A 21,398-nucleotide genomic window follows, 5' to 3' on the forward strand; every position below is an offset into this window, starting at 1 on the left:
TTCTTTTCTTTTTTTTTTTTTTTTTTAATCCCCAAACCTATGTGGTCTCTCTGACAGCTATACATTGCTTCATTTAAAGCTACCAGTTAGGCTAAATTTGTTTCACTTAGATAATTTCTGCTAATATCCTTTAGTTGGTTTTCAGTCTTTTTTGTATCCCTCTAGACAGTCGTGTACTATTTTTTTTTCTTCATAAGGAAATAGAAAATAAGTTTTTCAGTAAGTGCTGCTTTCACAGATAAGCATTAGCTAGTCCCAGTGGACTATTTTAGTGCTTTATAACCTCCTCCTTCACTGATATATATACTGCAGTAGCAGTGCTTTAACTGTAAAGGACAGTTCCTTTTACCAGGAAAAGAGAAAATGCCGTGGTTTTACTGTTGCCAAGATTACTTATATAAGGAGATATAAAAAGAATCCCCCAAAGAGATATAAAAACCAAACTTGTTAAAACTCATGGTGCCCCACCCTGTACATCAGGGATGCTGAAGAATTAAAGTAATACATGATGGAGAAGAGGATCAAATAAAAAAAGTACAACTGTGAAAAATAATGATGCTTTTACAGCTGATTTTCATGCTTTTATTTTCCCATACTATTTCTCCTTTAATCTATTCAATCAATTTTTTTTCCTTAATCTAGGACATTATCTTAATATATCTTTTACTACTTTTGGCAGAAAACCAGAGAACACTGTTAATTTCCAAAGTTCAAGTAGACTTAATACTTGACTGCAAAATCTGCATGAGAATGACAGTTCTCAAACTGAGGTGTTGGTCATCTGGAAGAGAACAGAATCAAGAAAAATTTGTTAGAATATTTTCTTTTCTGCCTGCCTGCACAGCAGTGTGAAAAAGAGAAAAAAAAAACCAGTACAAGTTTGACATGAACTAAATATTTCATTTTTCGAGGTTTGAAGAGAAGTATATGTCCTACAATTGCACTCAAAATGTAACAGCAGAAGATGTGAAAACTCAGTAAAACCATATGGCCTGCCTACAGAGCCAGTTTTTGCAGTGACTTAATGCACAGGGGTTTTTTACAACGTGAACCATTGGACGAGCCTCTCATAGGATCTCTCAGTTGTACACTGCACTTTCCAGGCAGCATATTTGTGAGGAGGTGATGTCTTGCAACATGGCCATTGAAAACTCTGTGTGTGTGGTCTGGAGAAGGAGACTGCTCTCTTTTTAGCAGAAGAGACCATAGAGCCTGATTAAATTAATTGCATTAGATTACTTGTAGAAGAATTACTTCTTCCACCTTCTGGAAATATACATTACATGATTATATTGTGTTATTAAAATCTCAGTAAAATACAATTAGGCAAGGCTAAAAATAGTGTACTATGTTTTAGACATTTTTAGATGGAAGTAGTAAATATACTCCTTTATTCAAAAGCATTAGTTAAAGAATGTGAATTAACAGGCACATTGGTGATGGGAATAATGGATAAGAAACTTGCTGTCACTTACACTATACCTGTCATTCTGAATGACAGAAGATTTTTACCTGTGAAAGGAAGAACAGATATTTTTGTAAAATGTTACTGACATTTATGCTGCATTCTGCCCAGATCTTACTTGTAATTCAAATTATAGAACAAGGAAAGCATCCTTCTGAATTGATTTAAAAATATTACACAATCTAAAATATCTGCATATGTGACTAATAAATCTTGCAGGGGAGCTGGGACTTAGGGATGAAATTTTCTGTTGTATGGGAAGACTTTTTGTCCAGCTGGCTTCATAGCAGATATTAGCTATTGTGTAGTGCTAATAATGAGAAATAATGGGAAATCTCTGCCTGTACAAACATTCACATCTCTTGATGAAGCCAAGAAAGACCTTCATTTCTGAAGTGTCTATATGTCTATGAAGATAAGATTTCTGAAAACAAATGTACCATCAAATTAAAATAAATGCATGGTGCTCATTGTGAGATTTACTACAAAAGTCAGATAAGGAGAAAATTGTCAGTCTGATCCAAGGTCTTTCTGTTTGTATCACCAAAATGAGACTACTTATGTACATCAACATGGTGATAATGATGCCTTTCCATCTTGTACAATGGTTGAGATGGAAATAATAATCCATAGACTTGGGTGTTAGCATGCTTTTTAAAACAGTTGTGTTTCAAGATGCTGAGATATAAGCTGTGATCCCAGTATTTCCTTGCATTGTGTACAAATTTGCTTCCACGTAGAAAATCCACCTAACAATATTTCAGTCTGGATCTAAGAGCAGAAAGGAATGGTAATACATCAAGTAGAGACACTTTGCAGAACAAAGATGTACAAGGTATTTTCCACAATACCATTAGAGATATTTTACTCTGAATACTGATTAGAGAACTAATGTTGTTTATGGGGACAAGTTTTTGTAAAACAAGAAATCTAGTTAAGTTAGTTGGACTAAGGCATTTAGGAACCTGAATGTAAGGGAAAGTCACATCGTCTTCAAGTAAGGAGCTGAAATTCATTTCCTGAACAGGAGAAAAATAGGACATTTTGGAGACTCTAGGACCACCAGCATGAATTACATTCTCTGAAAGTATATTAGAAATTAAAGCCTCTACAGAATGGATTTTAATGTTAACCTAAACAAGCTATGTGTGGAAGGTCAAGAAGCAGATAGCAAAGAGAGGCTTGACAAAATTGGAGTTAGGCCTTCAAATGGCTCAAAATCTGGATAAATGCTTGGTCTCAATTTTTAGTAAATGGGTAGTGTCTAAACTGTGGAGTTGATAGTGGAGCAGAAGGTAGAAATGAGACTTATAATATCTGAAGTGGGAATTATATGCAAAACCAGCTAGAATCCCGGTCTCCTTAAAACTCCTGTACAGTTTGTGGAAAGACACATGCATCACATGTGAGTCGGTCCATCTAAAACTGGGGTCTTCAACTAGGTGTGTTTGGGTTCTGCTATTGGACATTTCAGTTAAAAATGTGAAACCAGACTGGAACAATGCTGCCCAGACCAGGTAGGACCAGACATCCCATCCTAGGCTTCAGGAAGAACTGGGTGAGAGCCTAGAAATCTGGTAATGGCCACTTCAAATAAATCCAACAAGCTGGCAGTGGTGGTGACACGTGATAGAATAACATCTGTCACTTTTTGGTTAGGAAGGAGAAATGGGAAGTAACTGATGCCGCCATTGGTGCTGCCATCAGTTTGTTAGTATGATGGAAAAATTCTTTAGAAACAATATTTAAGAATTAATTAAAATGTGATGCTTATAGTGTGGAGTCACTTATGTTTGGTGACATAAGGGTTGCATCACACTAACCTGATAACTGTGTTTGATGATTTATTTTCCAGACAAAAGTAATGTAGTCGATCTCATTTGCCTTCAGGAAAGCATTGGCCGTGGCTCTGTTTCAGGAATTGCCTAAATGAAGGAACTGTAAACTAGTTAATGAGTTGGACAGAAAAGAAATGGCATTAAGCTGTATGTATTAAGCTGTAGGGAGGCTACTCAACAAAGATTAGATTTGTGAATGAGCTAGTTTTAATCTTTCTTAATGCTCTCAACAAAGAAAAAAATGTGTTGAAGAAATCCGCCAAAGGCACAAAGCTGAAAGGCAATGTTGACATGAAGGATCCTGGGAGTTGAAAGGTATTAGGTGACCTCAAATGGCAAATGTAAAATAGATATCAGTAACCAAAGTGCAATGGCTTGAATTTAGGGACTGCTAAGAATAACCTCAGTTGTAAATAAGGATCTCCTCAGTTAGAAATGTCTAAGATGGAGGAAAGCTTGGCTGACCACCCTTAAATCAAAGGGTGACTATAAGATGTGACTGTGAAGAAAAGAGTGTGTGATCCTAGATGTGTTAATGGAGATATTCGTAAGATACATAGGGAAGTATCAATGCGTTTGTACAACGTCCTTGTTAAACATCGTCCAAAATGCTGTGTACATTCTGATCATACGGTAAAGCTTGACTTGAACTGGGGTGTTTGGAGAAGGAGAACATATGTTAAGAAAGAGGCTTAAAATTGGATTTTCTTTAGTCCTGGGGAACACAGGGTGACTGCATCTAAGGTATCCCTCCATAAATGGATGGAGAAAGCAGCTAGGAAAAACTATTCTTTATAATTTAAAATTAATACAGTTTTAACAACAAAGTGGTCCATGAAGTAAAAAATATGTTTTTTGACCACCTGAGCAGTGAAATTGTAGTGAAGAACATGAATTAACTATTTACTAATTGATCTTTGACCCATTTAATAAAAATAAGATCAAGAGGACCCTTTATAGTCCCACGTTCCTTTGAAAATTCATCAAGACTGCTACTAGCAACTTCTTGAAGTTCATGAACTACAAGACTTGATTATTTCACCAAATATATATAATTACTGATAAAAAGTTAATTATCATGAAACATCCTCCTAAGTTTTTTTAAACTATAGATAATTTCTCATAAATACTCAACTCTTACTGTCTGATGATTTTTCTTCTTGATGCTACTGCTTTGCATCTTTAAAATTCCACACAGTCTGCTGATCTTTGGATATTAGTCATTATTCAAGGAACTTCAAGTTTTGGGCAACCCCATACAGCAGGAAGGAGAGGAGTTTAAGATGCCAGGGTTGCTTTTATGATTATACTTTCTTTACTCAGGTTATCAGGTTAATACAGGGGTCATCACAAGTTTTCAAAATACGTTTTTGAAGGTGGAAAGGGCTATTGTGTCAATTTAAAAAGGAAGCAAGAGGAATCATATATTGGACCAATGCCAGTAGTACAAGCACAATGTACTACTGAGATCAGCTCAGTTAGAGCATGATGCTAATATCGCCAAGGTTGTTGGTTCAATCCCTCTATGAGCCGTTCACTTAAGAATTGGACTCAATGATCCTTGTGGGTCCCTTCCAACTCAGAATATTCTGTGATTCTGTCAATCTAGAGCTCTGTACAAGAAGTATTATACCTTTCAAAATTATATCATAGTATAGCTTACACAGAAATGAGACTCACTGTTCTGGCTAGGATTTAAGAATAATTTTATTTCATTTGTTTTGATAGTTTAGAATTAATTACAGTTAGAATACTGTTTGTTTTAACTTGCAGATGCGGTCTGTTGGACGAATATTTAAATTCATTGACATGCCAACAGAAGAGACAAAAAGCGTTAAACCACAGAAAAATAATCAGTTTTCAGATGCCCTTGTAATTGAAAACAGGCATGTAAAGGAAGAGAAGAACTGGCCATCCGGAGGCCAAATGACTGTGAAAGACCTCACGGCCAAATACGGTGAAGGAGGATCTGCTGTGTTAGAAAACATTTCCTTCTCGATAAGTTCAGGGCAGAGGGTAAGACACTGTTTTGTTGTGTTTGTTCTCTCTTCTATTAGCTTAACTATAGAATTGTCATTATAAACCTATTCAATGACTAACGGGGAATTTGAGTCCAGTATCATCTAAAGTACCTGAAGAACAGAAACGGCTTATGTCTAGTCAATAAGATGAGCTCTTTTTAAGAATACAAACAAAAAAAGAAGGCAAGGAAAATCTGCCTTAGTTATTCTAGAAGTCTTGGCACTATTTACAGCTCAGTGAAGAACAGTGGGGATGTTTGTTGGTCATAAGGAGCAGAATATACTGATAAAATATGTATGCAGCAGTTCTCCAAGTTTTATTCCTGTGGCTGAAATTGTCCACCTTGTCCTGGGGAGAGGGAAGCTTGCTGGTGAGCGCAGGTGCTGGGGGCAGCCTGACCCAGATGGAGCAGGGCACGAAAGAATACTGGCTGCTGTGCCAAGGGTAATGCACTGGTGATTCTGGCAGCCGGAGGGTGGAGGTACCGTCCTGCCCATTCCATGAGGGCTCTATGCCACCTTGAATTATTATATTACAGACCGTAAAGAGCTGTATTCTTTAGAGGATTGACAAACCTCTGATTAATCTTCATGTGTGTTTGGGGTTGGACTCAAGAAAGAGCTCTAGTTTAAGGACAGCATTTAGGTAGAAGTTTAACACTTTGCTTCAAGTTCTTGCTAAAGTACTAACCTTGATGGGATGGGAAGAAAGGTTGATGTGATTTCCTGAGCTGGAGCCATAGAGATGAAGAGGAGATTTTAACTGTCCCACGTAGATGAGAAAACAGGTCCAGTGACAACTCCCTGGCTTTCACACAAGGCAGATCTTTGCTCCTGATTTGGATATCACCAGTCTCTGCCAGGTTTGGTAGATCTCTCTTGGTTTAACTGAACTGAATGTTTCATCTACTAAGTTTGAGGACACCAAAATTTTGAACCCAGAACTCTGACTTCCTGTAGCACCATCCTGAAGCCAATCTGCCTTGAAAGAGAGACACCTGTGATTCCTGGAACTTGGAGATGCAGGTGCTGCTGCAGTCTGGTGGATTTCCTTCCTGGAAAATCCCATGAAGCAATGGAGTATGAAAGATAAAAGATACTTTTGTACTGTACAGAGAGAAGGCAGAGCAGTAAAAAAAAAAGATCATTTTTTCAAGGGCTACGTTTCAAATTGAGTGATGTACCCTGGGTTTAGATGTAAGCATGCTCCTTAAACTGGGGAGGATTTTTCTCTCGCTGGAGAAGGACATGTAAACCAAACAGGATATCGTATTAGTCACACAGCCCTTTCTTTTTGTGAACCCTGTTGACTGTGCCTGATGGCATTATTCTTTAAATGCCTTTCGGTAGTACACTATATAATCTTCCTCACGATTTTTTCAGGAACAGAGGTTAGACTAACAGGACTGTAGTGCCTCATGCTCTTTTTGTAGATTGGAATACAAATCTACACAATCAGTAGATAGGATAGGTGCAACAGAGCACAGACTGCTCATCTGGTTTGGATGCCTGAGGCACTGTTGCAAAAGGGATGCCAGCCGAGAAGAATCCCCTTCTTCACCTTTGGATGTATACGGTCAACCTGTAAAAGCAGACTACACTCAGACAGGACATCACTAGCCATGTAAACCCAGATGTTGGAAAAGGCAGCATTTCAGTGTTTGCTGGTAGTTGCAAGACAAAAAGAGCTTTTTTAAAGAAAACTGTGTATTATGTTTCTTCCCATCCTAGAGATAAGGAAAGTCTGCATCAACTGGGCAGGTTGAGGACTTGCACAGCTGCTTGGGAGTGGCCAATGGTATGATTTGTGCTGGAATCACTGCCTCAGGCCCAAGCTACCCCACTACAAATTCATGGTCTGATCAGAGTTATACTCTCTATTTTCACTTATATAAAAATTGAGTAGCTTACTAGAGTGATTCAAGTGCACTCCCTACTTAGTTTTTGTCTGTTTGCTGAAGGGGGCTTCATAGCAAAGTGAAGGGAAAAGGTACAAAGAGCTGGACTAATCAGTACAAGATAATAGATAAGCAAATTTCTGACCTTCAGCTAAGGGTAGGTTATCAGATTTTTCATCTTAGTTAATTTTAACAAAGCTAAGAAGTCTGGCCCAATGTTTGATTCAGCCCTTGCTATAGGCTTTTATCACTCCCAGATGAATGACATTTGCTATCCCACTGACATCCACTTGGACTGTTCTTCACTGATGAGATCTCTAAGGTTTTTGCCTTAGTCTGTGATTAATATATGGACAGTATTAAATGTTGGCTCTTACAATTTGCATTGCAGGTAGGCCTTTTAGGAAGAACAGGCTCAGGAAAAAGTACCTTACTTTTTGCATTTTTAAGACTGCTGGATACAGAAGGGGATATCCAGATTGATGGAGTTTCCTGGAACACAGTGAGCGTGCAGCAATGGAGAAAGGCATTTGGAGTGATTCCTCAGGTAATGAGATTATTGTATATTTTCGTGCCTTTGTTTTCATTGGTTCTATATCCATATGTGCATAGTTACCTTCAAGATGGAAGTTTGTTATTTGTATGCAGAGAAACAAACAGAATACAGATTTTGTGAAAAGGGGAGTGGCATGGATGAATGGGTGGATGGATGCAATGATTCACAGCAAACTTTGTCTTTTTGGAGTTTCTGTGCCACTCATACAAGAACTTTTCTAGAAATGGGAAAGTACAGCACACTTAAGCAGAATGGTTTCTAGCCTGCTTATCCCTGCTGCTTTGACACTGTTTCCATGTTGATTCAGAATAAGATAGTGCCACTTGAAGAAAAAATACAATAAGTGTCCTCAGCTACTGTTTTCTGAAGCCCTACATCACATATTATGGTTAACATCTACATACTGTACATTGCCTGTTTTCCCTGACAGGCTGATAGCAAACAATTAAACCTAGGGCTTCTGAGTCCCTTGCCAACGTCTCTGCCGCTGGACCAATGTCTTGTATTAGTTACAGCTAATTATTAGATTAGCTGTTTGAAAAATTAATGTTATTGTCTGCATACGGTAACACTAAAAGGTGATTGCTCACTGTAAGGGTAGGAATGAAAACTGAAGGAATTAACTGCATAATTGTAATGCCATGATTTGTAGTTTTGTTGTTGAAAGCTGTCAGTCCTTACCAACAATGCTGATACATGAGTAACACGTATTGACCTTCTCTTCTTTGAATGCTATACATCAGATAGTTCTTCGGCTATAAAATGTACACAGTCTTTTCTATACAGTGTTCATTCCTTTGGAAATCTTGTGACTGAATGAATCTTGGCAGACTAATTCATGTAACATTTGAGGGCAATCTTACCAATGAGTCACTTGTAGTATTGTGAGGCAGAGGGAGAGCAGTTGTAGATCAGCTGGTCACACTGTGAGGGGCCATGCAGTCTACCCCACCTTTATCCATGCTTGAGGGGTGGCTACTAACCCTAGAAACTGACAAATATGATTTGATCCTTGGCCACCCTGGATGACCTTCTCTTTGACAGACCCAAAAGGGGTGCGCCAAACAGGGTGACTAAGGATCTCCTTTTAACTGTTAGGTGTCAAACCCTAATTGTGCTATTCCCAGCATCCTATCTCCACCGTAAAGCTGTTGCATTTGGTTTCTGTGCATATGGTTTGTTTCCAGATAGTGTCCTGTCTGAGAAAGGTGGTTATTGTCTTAGAAAGCTGGTGAGTGTATGTGGAGTATAAAGCTGTTGTGCACTGACTACACGAGGAATTTTAAAATAGTTGGAGAGACTCTGGAACACCCAGCCAGTTTAACTAAAAATATGCTGTTAGTTTTACAGCTTTGGATACTGTTAAAAGATGCTGAAATGCTCATGCTGGAAAAACAATGGCCTTGATTTTGCAAACACAAGGAGGACTCAGAATTAAATTTTTCTACTTGATGATCAGTTCTGAGTTGTAATAGCTTCCCTTTCAAAAATGTTGTTCCACAGTAGCCCTAGTGGCATTTATTTAAAATAGGAGTGCAAAGAAGGTACAACTCTCTCTTCTCTGTGCATTTCCACAATCATACTCTGAAATTTCCTCAAAGGCAGCAATTTTTTAGCACTTTGATCTTGTCAGAACACACCCTTTCTTTACTGCCACATTACTCCTTCAATAAAACAAGCCCAACAGGGTGGTGGTGAGTCCACTGGTTGGATGAATTTGTTACTTGAGGTCTACCAGTCACATGCTGCCTGCGGAACTGAGGCTTGCTTGGCAAGCTGGCCTTTGATAGTTGACCTCTTGTCACCCTTTCTGTCCTCTCTTCAACATTTTCACATCTATCTATTCCTTTAAGCTTTTATTTCTTTATTATAGCTGGCTCAGTTCTGCAGCATGATTGTTGCTTGCAATTATGAAAAGAAGTCCCCCCTTCAGATCAAGGTAGCTATGCAGTGAACTGCATGTGTAGCTGCATCTATTTAGTTTGGAGGACAGGTATGTTACAGAGCTGTCCTCCAAAGCATGGCTGAATAGGATGAAGAATGCTTTTACGAGTACAAGCTATGTCTCCACTGCAAAATTTTCCTATGTGGCCAAGTATAACTTTCTGTATTGGAAGGGGCTTCCTTGTCTCTCCCTAGTCATCCTTTTGCTCTCAGCTCTCTCTCCCTTTGGCATGTGGTTGCCCAGCAGGGTTTTTGCTTTCTGTCTCCAGCTGTCCTTGGGAATGCATGGACTGAGAAGAAAACTCAATGCTTGATAACAAGTAGTCTCATTGTCCCGCTGAAAAATATGAGGAATAATTCTCATAGCTGAGTACTCACTATAGACTCGCTAATGGTATAGAAATTGTTATTCTGCAACCATCAGCAAAATTAAAGAGACATTTTTTACATGAGCAGTGTAACTTGCCCTTCTGCTAGTGAGGCGCATTGCTAGTTCATTGTTAAAATTACACATTTAGTTCAGTTCACAAGTCTGAACTTGTCGATATGTGAATATGTGGATCAGTGCCAAATAATCCCAGCCTTCCATTCTCTGGAAGGTCACGAGAGTTGCCAGCCTGTTTGCATGCTTCAGCTCACAGCTCTTGTCCCAAAGCCTTGCCAAAGAACTGCACATTATGCCTCAAAAGTTCCCACATTCAGAACAAAATGAAGTTTTCAGCAGCACTTTCCCAGCAGGAAAGAGAAATTGCATATGCCACCCTGCCTTTCCCGGCAGAACAGACGGAGCCTTTTGTTCTTAGCCATTCACCTACAGCTTTAGAATGGAAAAAAAAAGTTGCCTTTCCTTTCCTGGGAGGCTTGCCTCCAGCAACACCTGGATATTCGCTGTCTCCAGGAGAGTCTTCTCTAACAAAAGGAGAATGGAGCTCTGCCTGAGGCATACTTCCTCCTGAAAACTTTCCAACACTCTCCTTCTCTTCCTTAACCCTAAGTTTCCCAATTTAGTAGAAAAGAAGTGCTTTTCCTCTATGGGAACCTCACTGTTGCACAACTGCATAGCACACACAGTGTTCTAAGATACTGCTGTCTGCTCCATGCAGTGTGGTCAGGGATCACACTGAGCTGGAGCAAAGGCAAAACCCCTGTTTCTTCCAGTATCTTAAATCTGGCTGTCAGTGCCTTGTAGTGGTGTGAAGGGGTAAAATATGTTTTCTGAAGCAAGGAAACAAGGAAGTTTCTTCCTGTACCTTCTCACATGGCTGTGGTTCTGAAGCATAGCCTACTCACAGCGCTGCTCCTACAGGCTGTCTGTCATTCTCCTGCAGAACAATTGCGCCAGCAACACCAGGCTGTACCTTCGTACCCATCATCCCTTCTTTCTGAACAGACCTTTCTGATGATGCTTCTGCAGGCATTTGCCCACTACATTTCCAGGGAGAGGACTTCCAGCTGCATTTGATTTCATCACATTGAGGCTCTCTTGTGTACAGGTCCTCATGCAGATTGCATCCTGAAGTATTTAACAGTCAGATTCAGAAAATGCATTCAGAAATTTGGCTTTGAACGGAAACAGGAAACTTGCAGCCAATTTCCTATTAACATAAATGATCAGAAAGCTGAGACCCATGCTGCTAGCTCCAAGAAAGGGGATGACTTCTGATGTTTTCTTGAGTGTTCTTCCACTGCATCCTAGAAGATCTTACACTGTTTTCTACATGTAAATACTCCATATAGAGTTAAAATCAAACTTAGCATAGAGTACAAGATTACTATAGTTTGTGGGACTGCCAGATGACCAAAAAAAAAAATCAAATCAGTTTTGCTCCTTTCTTTTACTGAAAAAGTGAAATTTCACAGCTTTTGTATTTGAAGTTCCAGTTTTTCAGCAGCTATCACACTATGTTCATTGATTCTGTCTCTGTCTGTCTGTCTCCAGCACTGTTTCTCATACCCTTCAGGACTGCTCAGTTTTGGAGGTTGGCTGTTTTGCGGTGTGCCTGCCCACTGGTGTCTGGTGCAGCTGCTGAGCAGTGCTGCTCCCCAGGGTGGTCCCACAGAGGGTCCTGCAGGGCGTTGGGATGAGTCTGCATCACCGTATTGGGGAGCATCTGCTGCATCAGACCTATACACAGAGCAACTGGAGATAGTAGTTAATAACCCCATGGGTTTGTTTTGGGCAGTATATAGGTTGCTTTCTGCATCATGGGTTCAGTGTTGCCAGGAGCACAGCACTTACGTTTACCATTAAGCTCCATGGGAGGCAGATGTTTTGGCATCTCCAAGAGAGACCAGTTACAGAACCGGTCCCAAAAAACTTTCAGGTTTTCCTTGCTCCTGTGCTCTTATTCTTACCTGTTGATATTTTAATGTCAATGTGAAGTCCATAAAGGACACTTACTGAAAACAAAACCTCTAACTCTGCACCTAATACTAAAGCAGTCACTTGATTTTGTTTCATGTTGATGTTGTTGCTATAATATAGACAAAGCACAGACGGCTGCATGGACGTCATGCTGTTGTTACTCGTAACTTCTCTGTGCCTGGAGCTGCTATCTGGTTCCAGCTGATGTTGCATTTGTTCTCCAGCTCTGGGGCATGTGGGAAGAAGGGGCCATGGGTCTTTCTGAGGACCCACACACAGGTTGCAGCAGCAGCAGCTACTCACAGCCAGGATACTCTCACTCCTTAGCAACCTTTTGTCAACTGATCCTTAACTCTTCTGTATGCAATTGCTGAGATACTTCAGGGTCTTGATGTTCCACATAACACATCGCTTAGGAAGCTTATTGCCGGCACGCAATGGCTGTAGCTGCTGATGGAGATTAATGCCCTTCAGAGGGATTGAGTTACAATATTTGGGGTGGCCAGAACATAAACATGACCATATTTATGTTCCAGAGTGTTTTGCTTATGGGTGGATGTCAGGTCTAAGAAACAATTTGTTGTATGATCACACCCATTATCATCCTGTGTGAATTTGAACAAGTGACCTAGAAGACCTGGCAGATTTGCTGCCAGTTTCCCCAGCCATCCATTGCCCCTTCCAGTGCTCTCCTTATTTCTACTTTTTTCATATTTATGAACAACATAAGTCCTTGGGATTCACTTGTTTGTTTATTTTTTCACTTTAGACTTCTAGGTTTTAAGAATATGTAAAAATTTATTTCTGCTTCCCTTTGTAAGTAGACTCTAAACTGCCTGTGTGACTCACATGGTATTTACTCAAGTGAACCCTATGTGGTTTCTAATGAGCTGGGAGGAAGGAGGTGTTGAAATGGAGAGAGAACTACCAGAATTCAGGACAATGAAATATTTACCTTGTGGGGAAAAAAAAGAAAACCCAACCCTGCTGTTGGGAATAGCTTGCTTTTAGTGCCCTGCTTCTCAAAAGCACAGTTATTAGAAATAGCAGCAGCTTCTGAAGAAAGTTGTACCCTTTATTGCTCTGCCTGCTGCACTTCAGGAATGTTATTCAGCCCTATCTTCAAAACTGGTTTGTTCAGTTAACTGTTCTTTACCACTGAGAAATGAAAATACCTGTTCCATTAGTTAAATGTATTGCGCTCACAGTGTGAACAAACCCATGTCTGACACTGTTTCCACAGCATTGTTGTTTCCACCACACCCATTACTTGGAAGAACCTAATCCTGCTGCAAATATGTCACCCCGCTCATGCCACCTAACCAGTGTAGGACATGGGAAAAGGACTACGCTGTACTTCATCAAAGTTTTCACTGTTATTAAGGAGAACAATTATAAAGGAAAGGATCTACTCTTTCTGCCTTGTCTCTACAAAAAGTACTTCAATGATATAATTTTTAGCTGTGTGTGCTGCTGCCTCTGCTGCAGCTCAGTCAATGTATTGCTGGCCATGCAGTGAAGGTCTCATTGCACTTAAACCCATCCCACTGACTGCAGGGCACCACAGTGCAGCTCCTTTTCTCCTCTGGTCTCTTGAATCAGGTACTTCCTTCTCTCTTGCACCAAATAAGTTGGCAATGGTGTACATATCTTAATCAAGCAAATTAATTAATGTAATTTATTTTCCTCTGCAACATTAAAACTTTTAATTAATCATAATTAAATGACTAATATAAATGTGTGTTTAAATCACTTTGAAAGTGATGAAGGAATGCCAAATTCACATGTTAAGTCAGATGGAAATTGTGTTAGACAAACCAAGCTCTGGGAAAACGCTTGTTAATTGTATTCTCTCAGCTGTTTTCTGCTGGTACAGCTACTCGTTCACTGCTTTTGGTAGCATTTGACTACCAAGATTCCAAGAACTTATGTGGCTGTGAATCACTGGCATTTCAATATGTTTTCTCTAAATAAATACTTTATTTAAAAAGACAGAAGAAAATAATTGTCTCAAATCTTTCCTCTTTCCTCTTTGTTGCATACAAGGAAAGAGCAAGCAAATGGTCATATTTCTCAACAAGACACTTAAATTCTTTGAGAGCAAGTTCTCCCTGCTACAAACAGCAGGTGTACCTTACAGCATAGAAAACAATGGCTTGTTAAGAAATGTTGTACAGCCTCAGTGTCCCTCGAAGAATCTCATTTCCATTAGAATCTGACACACCCACCCCATGTAAAAAGAGATTAAACAAATATTTAATTTGTCTGAATCATTGCTTTTTGAGCTACAAAACATGTATCTAAGGGATGTTCGCTTAAATCTGCTTGTCCTGATGGGGAAAGCAGAAGAGAGTAGTAAACTTCTGTGCAAGAAGGGTGCATTCTCAGTGCCAGAAAACACGTGTCCTCCTCATGTTGTGCAGTGGAAGGCAGGCGTGAGACAGAGCAGGGAGAGCAGGTTGTTGCTGCTGCAGCCATGAACCTGGTCGTGCTCTGTCACATCTCAGTGACGTGATAGTGTGAGGGAAAGAAAACCTCTTTTGAGATAGGACTGGGACATGATAAATGTCAGGGAATGATGCTGAAATACATATTTGGCTACATTTGATTAGAAAAAGGGAAATTCATTGATGAAAAACAATTTAGGACAGTGTCCCTGAATTTTGACAAATATCCAATAGTTTTTTTGTCTCCAAACAAAATTGTGGTTTAACAAGGGTTTTTTTATGTTTGAATATGTTTGACATACTGAAACATCAAAACTAGTTTTTAAAAGGCTTATTTCAAAATGAAAATACAGGAAATCTTTTATTCTGAAAACTGCTGAAATTTGGGTTTTGCTGGTTTTCAGACAAGTTTGGCTAAGATTTTTTTAAGACAGTTGCCAAAACCTTATTATGTAAGGATTTTCAAAATCACTCTTTTTGGAACAACGTTTTAAAAAAATTAAAAACCTGCAATAAGCTCTATTTGGTAATTGCAGAAGGTTATTCTTTTCTCTGTATGGTTTACAATTTCCAATGCTTTATACAATGTTTCAAGGTAACTATCTACATATATCTATATCTATATTTTATCTTGTAGAAAGTGTTCATATTTTCTGGAACTTTCCGGATGAATTTGGATCCTTATGGGCAGTGGAATGATGAAGAAATATGGAAAGTTGCCGAGGAGGTAAAACTGTTCAGTGTTATTTGTCTCCCTCTGGTGATGTGGTTACAGAAGAGTGCAGTGTAGGTCAAATGATTGTCATATTTTACATTTATGTAAAGTCTTAGGAAAAAAGTGCAGAGGAAAGATAATGCTGTGCTATAAAAAATATTTCTTATTAGTTATAAATATAGTTATTGCAATTCTCACGCCAATGTGAAGCCAGCTGAGAGGAGCACTCTCTGACAAGGCATTTAGGCTTACGTACTGCTTGTGTCATGGGAGCTTTCTCTGTCGTGGAAAATAAGAATTATGAAATATTAGATTTCACAAACCTGAAGGTTTTCCTCTAATTTTATGTTGACATTTTAGCAATATTTTTGTTTTCAAAGTCCCCAAGTTTAAGGGCCATATTCTGTTTCCACATTGCACTGATCCCCATGCATTGCAGTTGTCAGGTGCCATCTGTTGGCTCTGGTGGTACTTAATAGATTGCAGAGGTGTCCATAATGCCTAGGGGAAAGGCAGGTGAGCATTACAGGAGGGAAAGACTGCAGCCTAGGAAGCAGATGCCTTTTTCCAGCATACAGATGACCTAATTAATACAGACTTAACCATGAATTGGTGCCATGTTCATTGTTCATTGCAAGTCTCAAGTATCAGAAAATGCTTTCAAGTGTGACGCTTAATCTGAAAGCTTCCTCCTTTCCCATCCAGGAGGTTAAAAATCTGTCTCTGCTTGCTCTCTTGGGTTCATCTAATTTCTTCCCTACATTTGGAAAAAGGGAAAGTAGACACTTTCTGTGAGTAATTTACCGTCAAATAAAAACATCATGACATTTTTGTTTAGGTGGTGTGACAGCAGCTTTTCATACAGTCCTAGCAGAGGTAACAGGGTGCTTACTGCTGCTTCTCTGCTTCTCTGAGGCTGGGGAAAAAATGGATCAACATCCTCTCTCTTGAAGAAGATAAGCTCTCCTGCTTTTGAGGATTGTTTCCAGTGTGTGTGTGAATTGAGCTTGGGATTTTAAAGAGCTAAACCTCATTTACAATGGCATGAAAAAAAATAAATTAAGTGTTTATCATTAAGGAGTTTGGCAAATCCATATGTAACACTGAGGTTTTCATTGCACAGGCAAGAGTGCAAAGCAAATAGAAAAGAAAGAGAGCTGTAATGCTTTTTACTAGGAGCGATTGGATTGTTTACCAAGATCGTGCTCTTGAAGTCTGTCTCATTAGTGGCAGTGAGTCAGTGTAACTTGGGAGCACGGCACAGAAATTAACTGTCAGCTTATTCCTGACTCACGTTGTCTGCTGAGGATTTTAAGGATCCTGCTGAGATCAGCATCAGCTTTTTATGCTCCTCAAACCAACTGCAGAGAGCAAGGCCTCGTCTGATGTTTCATTTTTTATTGCCCCCATATTTCAGCACTTGAATCTGTCAGACTTGTGTCAGCTTGTGAGGCTAAGTTTTACTCTTGCAATCAGCTGTCTGGACCCTATGGGTACGTGGAGAGACCTTGTGCAGTTTTAAGAAGAAAGCTTCTTTTCCAGCCATTAGATGCAAAATTTCATTAAAGGACATGACGTGTTCAAAAGAGAAGCAAGGAAAAAAGCACTGGCCTTAATTTGCTTACAAATTTAAGCATGACCTCTTCAGAAACTCAACATGTACCCACAAACCACAGTTTAATGTGGTTTCCATGTAAAATGGAAACACAAAGTAGGAATTCCAATTTTTTGTTTTCCCTGGCATGCAAATTAATTGCAGATCAGTAATACATAAAAAATCCAAGAGGGGGCTCTTAATAAATTACTGGGATTGCATTGCATTTTTATAATGTTTTTTGGAGCTGTGCAACTCACATATGTTTCTTAGTTCTCATATTTCACAAAAATGCCTCTGTAAATGCTGCTGATAAGGTCAAGGAACACAGTTTGTGTTCCACATCCGTGGAAGATGGAAATCTTTGTTTTGGGGTGTATGTCTCCCAATGAGAGCAAACAGGAACACTGGAAGAAACAGCCAGAAAACATCTCCTGGGCTAGATTCTGGCTTCTAGTCCAAAGGCAGTAGCTTCACTTGGCATGGGCATCCCTCTAAATGCTTCGTCACTAGTGCCAGAGGGAAGCCCTAACGCCATTAGTACAAACAAAGTGCACAAGGCCTTTGGGGTAGCAAAAGGAGCATTTGGAAACACTCTCAGAGCGGTAGAGACAGTGGCCTTGGTGCGTGGGGTTATTTTTTCTGTTGCTGTAATGTAGCATATGAATTTTGGTCATTTCTTTTTAACCTCCTAGTGACTAAAGAGGCCTGTTTTCCTTTCAAAAATCGCTTTCCTTAGCATTTCCAACAACGTACACTGCCACAGTCAGCAGTAACTATATCTCACCAGTTCTTCCTGTCTTTTTTTCTCTCTGGCAGGTTGGGCTGAAGTCTATAATTGAGCAGTTTCCAGGCAAGCTTGATTTTGTACTTGTTGATGGAGGCTGTGTCCTCAGTCATGGCCACAAACAGCTGATGTGCCTTGCCCGGTCAGTTCTCAGCAAAGCTAAAATCTTGCTGCTCGATGAACCAAGTGCTCACCTGGACCCTGTGTACGTTTTGTTCATTTGTTCTGTCTTCTAATCCAAAATAAGAAAATCAGTGAGGCAGCACCATCTAAAGAGGCCTTTTGTAACTTGTTTGGTCTGTTACTAAACCTGATTTCAGTAATATATGTTAGTAATTCTGCATGGGGGATCAGAGAAGCCTGGTTACAACCTTAACTTTATGGCTAATAGGTACTTTGAGAGCAGAGATGCAGCATGCTGAGGCACTGCAGAGCACTGGTGTCCGTGCATGTGAGCTTTGCAACACGCAACCAGACTGTTACATAGGGTCAGTACAGTTGTGGGCATGCACATTGCAGTCTGAATGCCAATGTTTGCCTTTCAGAACTTCCCAAGTGATCAGGAAGACCCTGAAGCACGCATTTGCCAACTGCACGGTGATACTCTCCGAACACAGGCTGGAGGCGATGCTGGAGTGCCAGCGATTTTTGGTGAGCATGTCTCATAGGCTCATTTACTGTTGTTTCATTACATTTCATGAACATGCAAAATGCACCAAGCGGAAATTATGATGTTTTCTAATTGATGGAGGTCATTCAAGGCAGTTGCACAACCTCCTACTGGCAGAAGAGCAGCAGGCCCCTGTTTGCTCTTTCACCTGAGCTGTCACAATCACCTGTGTTCAGATGGGCTGGGTCATGTTCTGGAGGAGCAGGATTCCCTCTGCCAACCAGAAGGAATGTTGGGTAGGTTATCCAGCTGCTGATCTAGGTGCCTTCTATTTTTTATTGGTTCAGGAGCTCCAGAAAAGTCTCAGCATCTCACAGGGCTTTACAATTGCAAATGCAGAAATGGCTGTGCTAGAGCAATAGGGGGCTGCTTGGGGAAGAGAGGTTTCCTAAGAAAACATGTGATGATCAGAGTTGCTGATTTCTTTCAAGAAGCCATGTAAATATTCCTTTCATGTTTAATCATGGGGACAAAGTACTGAAGTCCTGGGGTATTTGTTTTGTTATATAAAATGGTTAGTAAAGGAAAGAAAAGGCAAGTAATGCAGTTGTTCTTAAAAATAAGGTTCCTTCCTCTGTATTTTCTTCACTCTTCTGTAAGAGGGGATCTTCATTTTATGAAGAGGGAAACATCATTTCCCGTATTTGTTGGGGTGCAATTAGCACATCAAGAAGAACAGCCTGAAGTTGAAGCAGGCTAGTCAATAGGCAGGTTGTGCATCCTTTTGGATGTGCTGCTCCTCTATTTGTGCTGGACTTCGGCCTCACCTCCAGCCCACAGTCCCTGGCAACCAGGCTGCCTCTGCCTGGAACAGGTTTCCAACCCTCCAGACCACATTTTAGCAACAGAGATGCTAGAAGTTCTTTCCTGTCAGACCTGTGTCCTCACCCCACGGCAGTGCCAGCAAAGGAGCCTGATTTTTCCCTGTCTCCTGTTTGACAAGAGAGGCTGGCACAGCCTTACAGGGCAAACCTGTTGTCTCCTTCAAACAGAAGTGAGTAGTACTTCCTTGTTTGGGAAGAAGAAAGTAGAGAAGGCCTGGCACCTTACTGGCAGCCTTCTCCCCCTGCTTGTGATATAACTATTTTCTGCAGTTAACACTTTCTTAACTGGGCGGTTTAGCAGCGCCAGGGAAATGCCACAGTCCTTGAAGACTTCAACGAATGGACTCAGAGGTAAAACTAAGTCACAAAGAGAAACCAGCAAGGCCAGTGGCATTTTTTAACTTGGGCAATAGGCACCTTTTCCACATGTTAAAATTTTAATGTATATTTTTGTGGATGTAATTAGAAATTGCAAACTAGAAATTAGAAGTTGGAATTGTAAATTGCGCTTTTTCTGTTAGAAGATGTTTGCTATGCCTTCATATCTCTTCCCTGCTCCAGTACTTGTGTTAGCTAAATTCTGTCAGCACCACCACTGAGCATTTAACTGAGTGATATGTTCCTTCAGGTAATTGAGGACAATAAGTTGCGGCAGTACGAGTCCATTCAGAAGCTGCTGAACGAAAAGAGCTCCTTCAGGCAGGCCATCAGCCACGCTGATCGCCTTAAGCTACTCCCAGCACACCACAGAAACTCCAGCAAACGCAAACCTCGACCCCAAATCACTGCCTTGCAGGAGGAGACAGAGGAAGAAGTGCAGGAGACAAGGCTGTGAGACACTGTGTAGACACTCTCTTTGTGGAGTGAATGGTCAGCAGCACCCCATGATGACAGGACCAGCACTTCTGAACCTGCAGGAGCCATGCACAGATTGAACCTTGCAGGAGGTGTTCACTGCAGCGACCACATGAGCGTGTGGGAATTACTTCCCTTCTGTGGTTAATCATGTGCAAGTTAGTACATTCTTTGAAGTTTTGCCACTTATAATGATGAAACCAGATTTCCTTTCAAAAGCTGCTCTAATTTGGTACAAACAAGATGGCAAGCAGAAGTAACCTGCCTAGCCTGACATAATTGTTTAAGAAAACTTTTAGAAATGTTCTTGTTGGGGTGAGAGGACAAGACAGCAGTGAGGAATGCAAAAAAAAAAATCAAACCTGCATGGAAAATAGAAAAATCGGAATGCAAAAAGCTTTGTTGGATTCACTTCCTGCAAACGAATTAAGGGACAATATCAGCAAGGCACACAGAAAACTTCCTCCTTTTTGTTTTCCATGCAGCAACTGTAATTTCAACTTAGCAGGAAAGGCCAAATGCTACGTGCGTAGGTGAGAATGAAGGAAAAGAGGATATTGACTTGGAAGCCAGTCAACATCTGTCTTGTCTCTGGAGTTAAGGGAGAATTGGTATTTCCTTTTAAAACCTAGGAGCTGTCAACCCGAACCTGCACACACTCGCAGTGGGATTAGCGCAGGCTGACATCAGTATCTAGCAAAAGGTAGGACTTCTGGCAGTGGAACTGCATAGGTCTGGCACCTTTACATGCTTTTTACTTTGGCCTAACAAAAAAAAAAAAGAAGAAAGAAAACTCTTAGAAGTAGATTTGAATAATGAAATTAATTTTTATATTCTTTTGGTTTGCATTTTTTTATGGAACTGAATGTTCTTTAGGATATTTTATTTATTTTAATATTGTCGCAAACTTTTGCTAAGGGAATTATGTATTTTAAGAGTGATTACTTACTATAAAGAAAAATATATTTGTACAAAAAGTTTTATATTTGGAGTATTGGGGGGGAGGGTTTGCTTCTAGTCTTTGATGTCTCATTAGGCTGTTAAAAACAAGGGCAGCCCCAGAGTTAGGCCAGGTACTGTCCACTGCTGTCTTTATGCACTAAAGTATTCTTCTAGTGATACAGGTGTTTTAGATTATTTTTTCTTTAAATAAATAAAAACAAACAAACAAACAAAACCCCAACCCCCCTGCCTGGATGACACATTACAGCACCCCTGTCCCTATGGGGCAGTCACTGCAGACCAATTCTGCTACTTCTACTTGAGTCATTGCTGGATCTCCAAAACATGGACATAATTTTAGTAACTACATTCTATTTATTACAAAACCACTGGGTAAAATGGTCTGTCAGGGCTGGCTGGGCGGCACTAGGTGGTGCTGCGGAGCTCAAATGCTGCAAAGCTGAGTGGGTTCTGCTC

General features: G+C 40.1%; 1 protein-coding gene across 1 annotated transcript in view; it reads left to right on the forward strand.

Annotated features, from left to right (window-relative positions):
* Nucleotides 1-20,803, forward strand: part of CFTR (cystic fibrosis transmembrane conductance regulator) — an 83,463-nt gene extending 62,660 nt beyond the window's left edge. Inside the window, exons 22-27 of the mRNA XM_027682190.1 lie at nucleotides 5,077-5,319; nucleotides 7,614-7,769; nucleotides 15,172-15,261; nucleotides 17,663-17,835; nucleotides 18,176-18,281; nucleotides 19,753-20,803. Of these exons, the coding sequence (XP_027537991.1) occupies nucleotides 5,077-5,319; nucleotides 7,614-7,769; nucleotides 15,172-15,261; nucleotides 17,663-17,835; nucleotides 18,176-18,281; nucleotides 19,753-19,959 (975 nt within the window). The 3' untranslated portion in view covers nucleotides 19,960-20,803. The remainder of the gene's footprint in view (nucleotides 1-5,076; nucleotides 5,320-7,613; nucleotides 7,770-15,171; nucleotides 15,262-17,662; nucleotides 17,836-18,175; nucleotides 18,282-19,752) is intronic.
* Nucleotides 20,804-21,398: the final 595 nt, after the last annotated feature.

The sequence above is a fragment of the Neopelma chrysocephalum genome, unplaced genomic scaffold (assembly GCF_003984885.1).
Source record: "Neopelma chrysocephalum unplaced genomic scaffold, ASM398488v2 Primary Assembly neopelma1_62, whole genome shotgun sequence".
NCBI classification, from domain to species: Eukaryota; Metazoa; Chordata; class Aves; order Passeriformes; family Pipridae; genus Neopelma; species Neopelma chrysocephalum.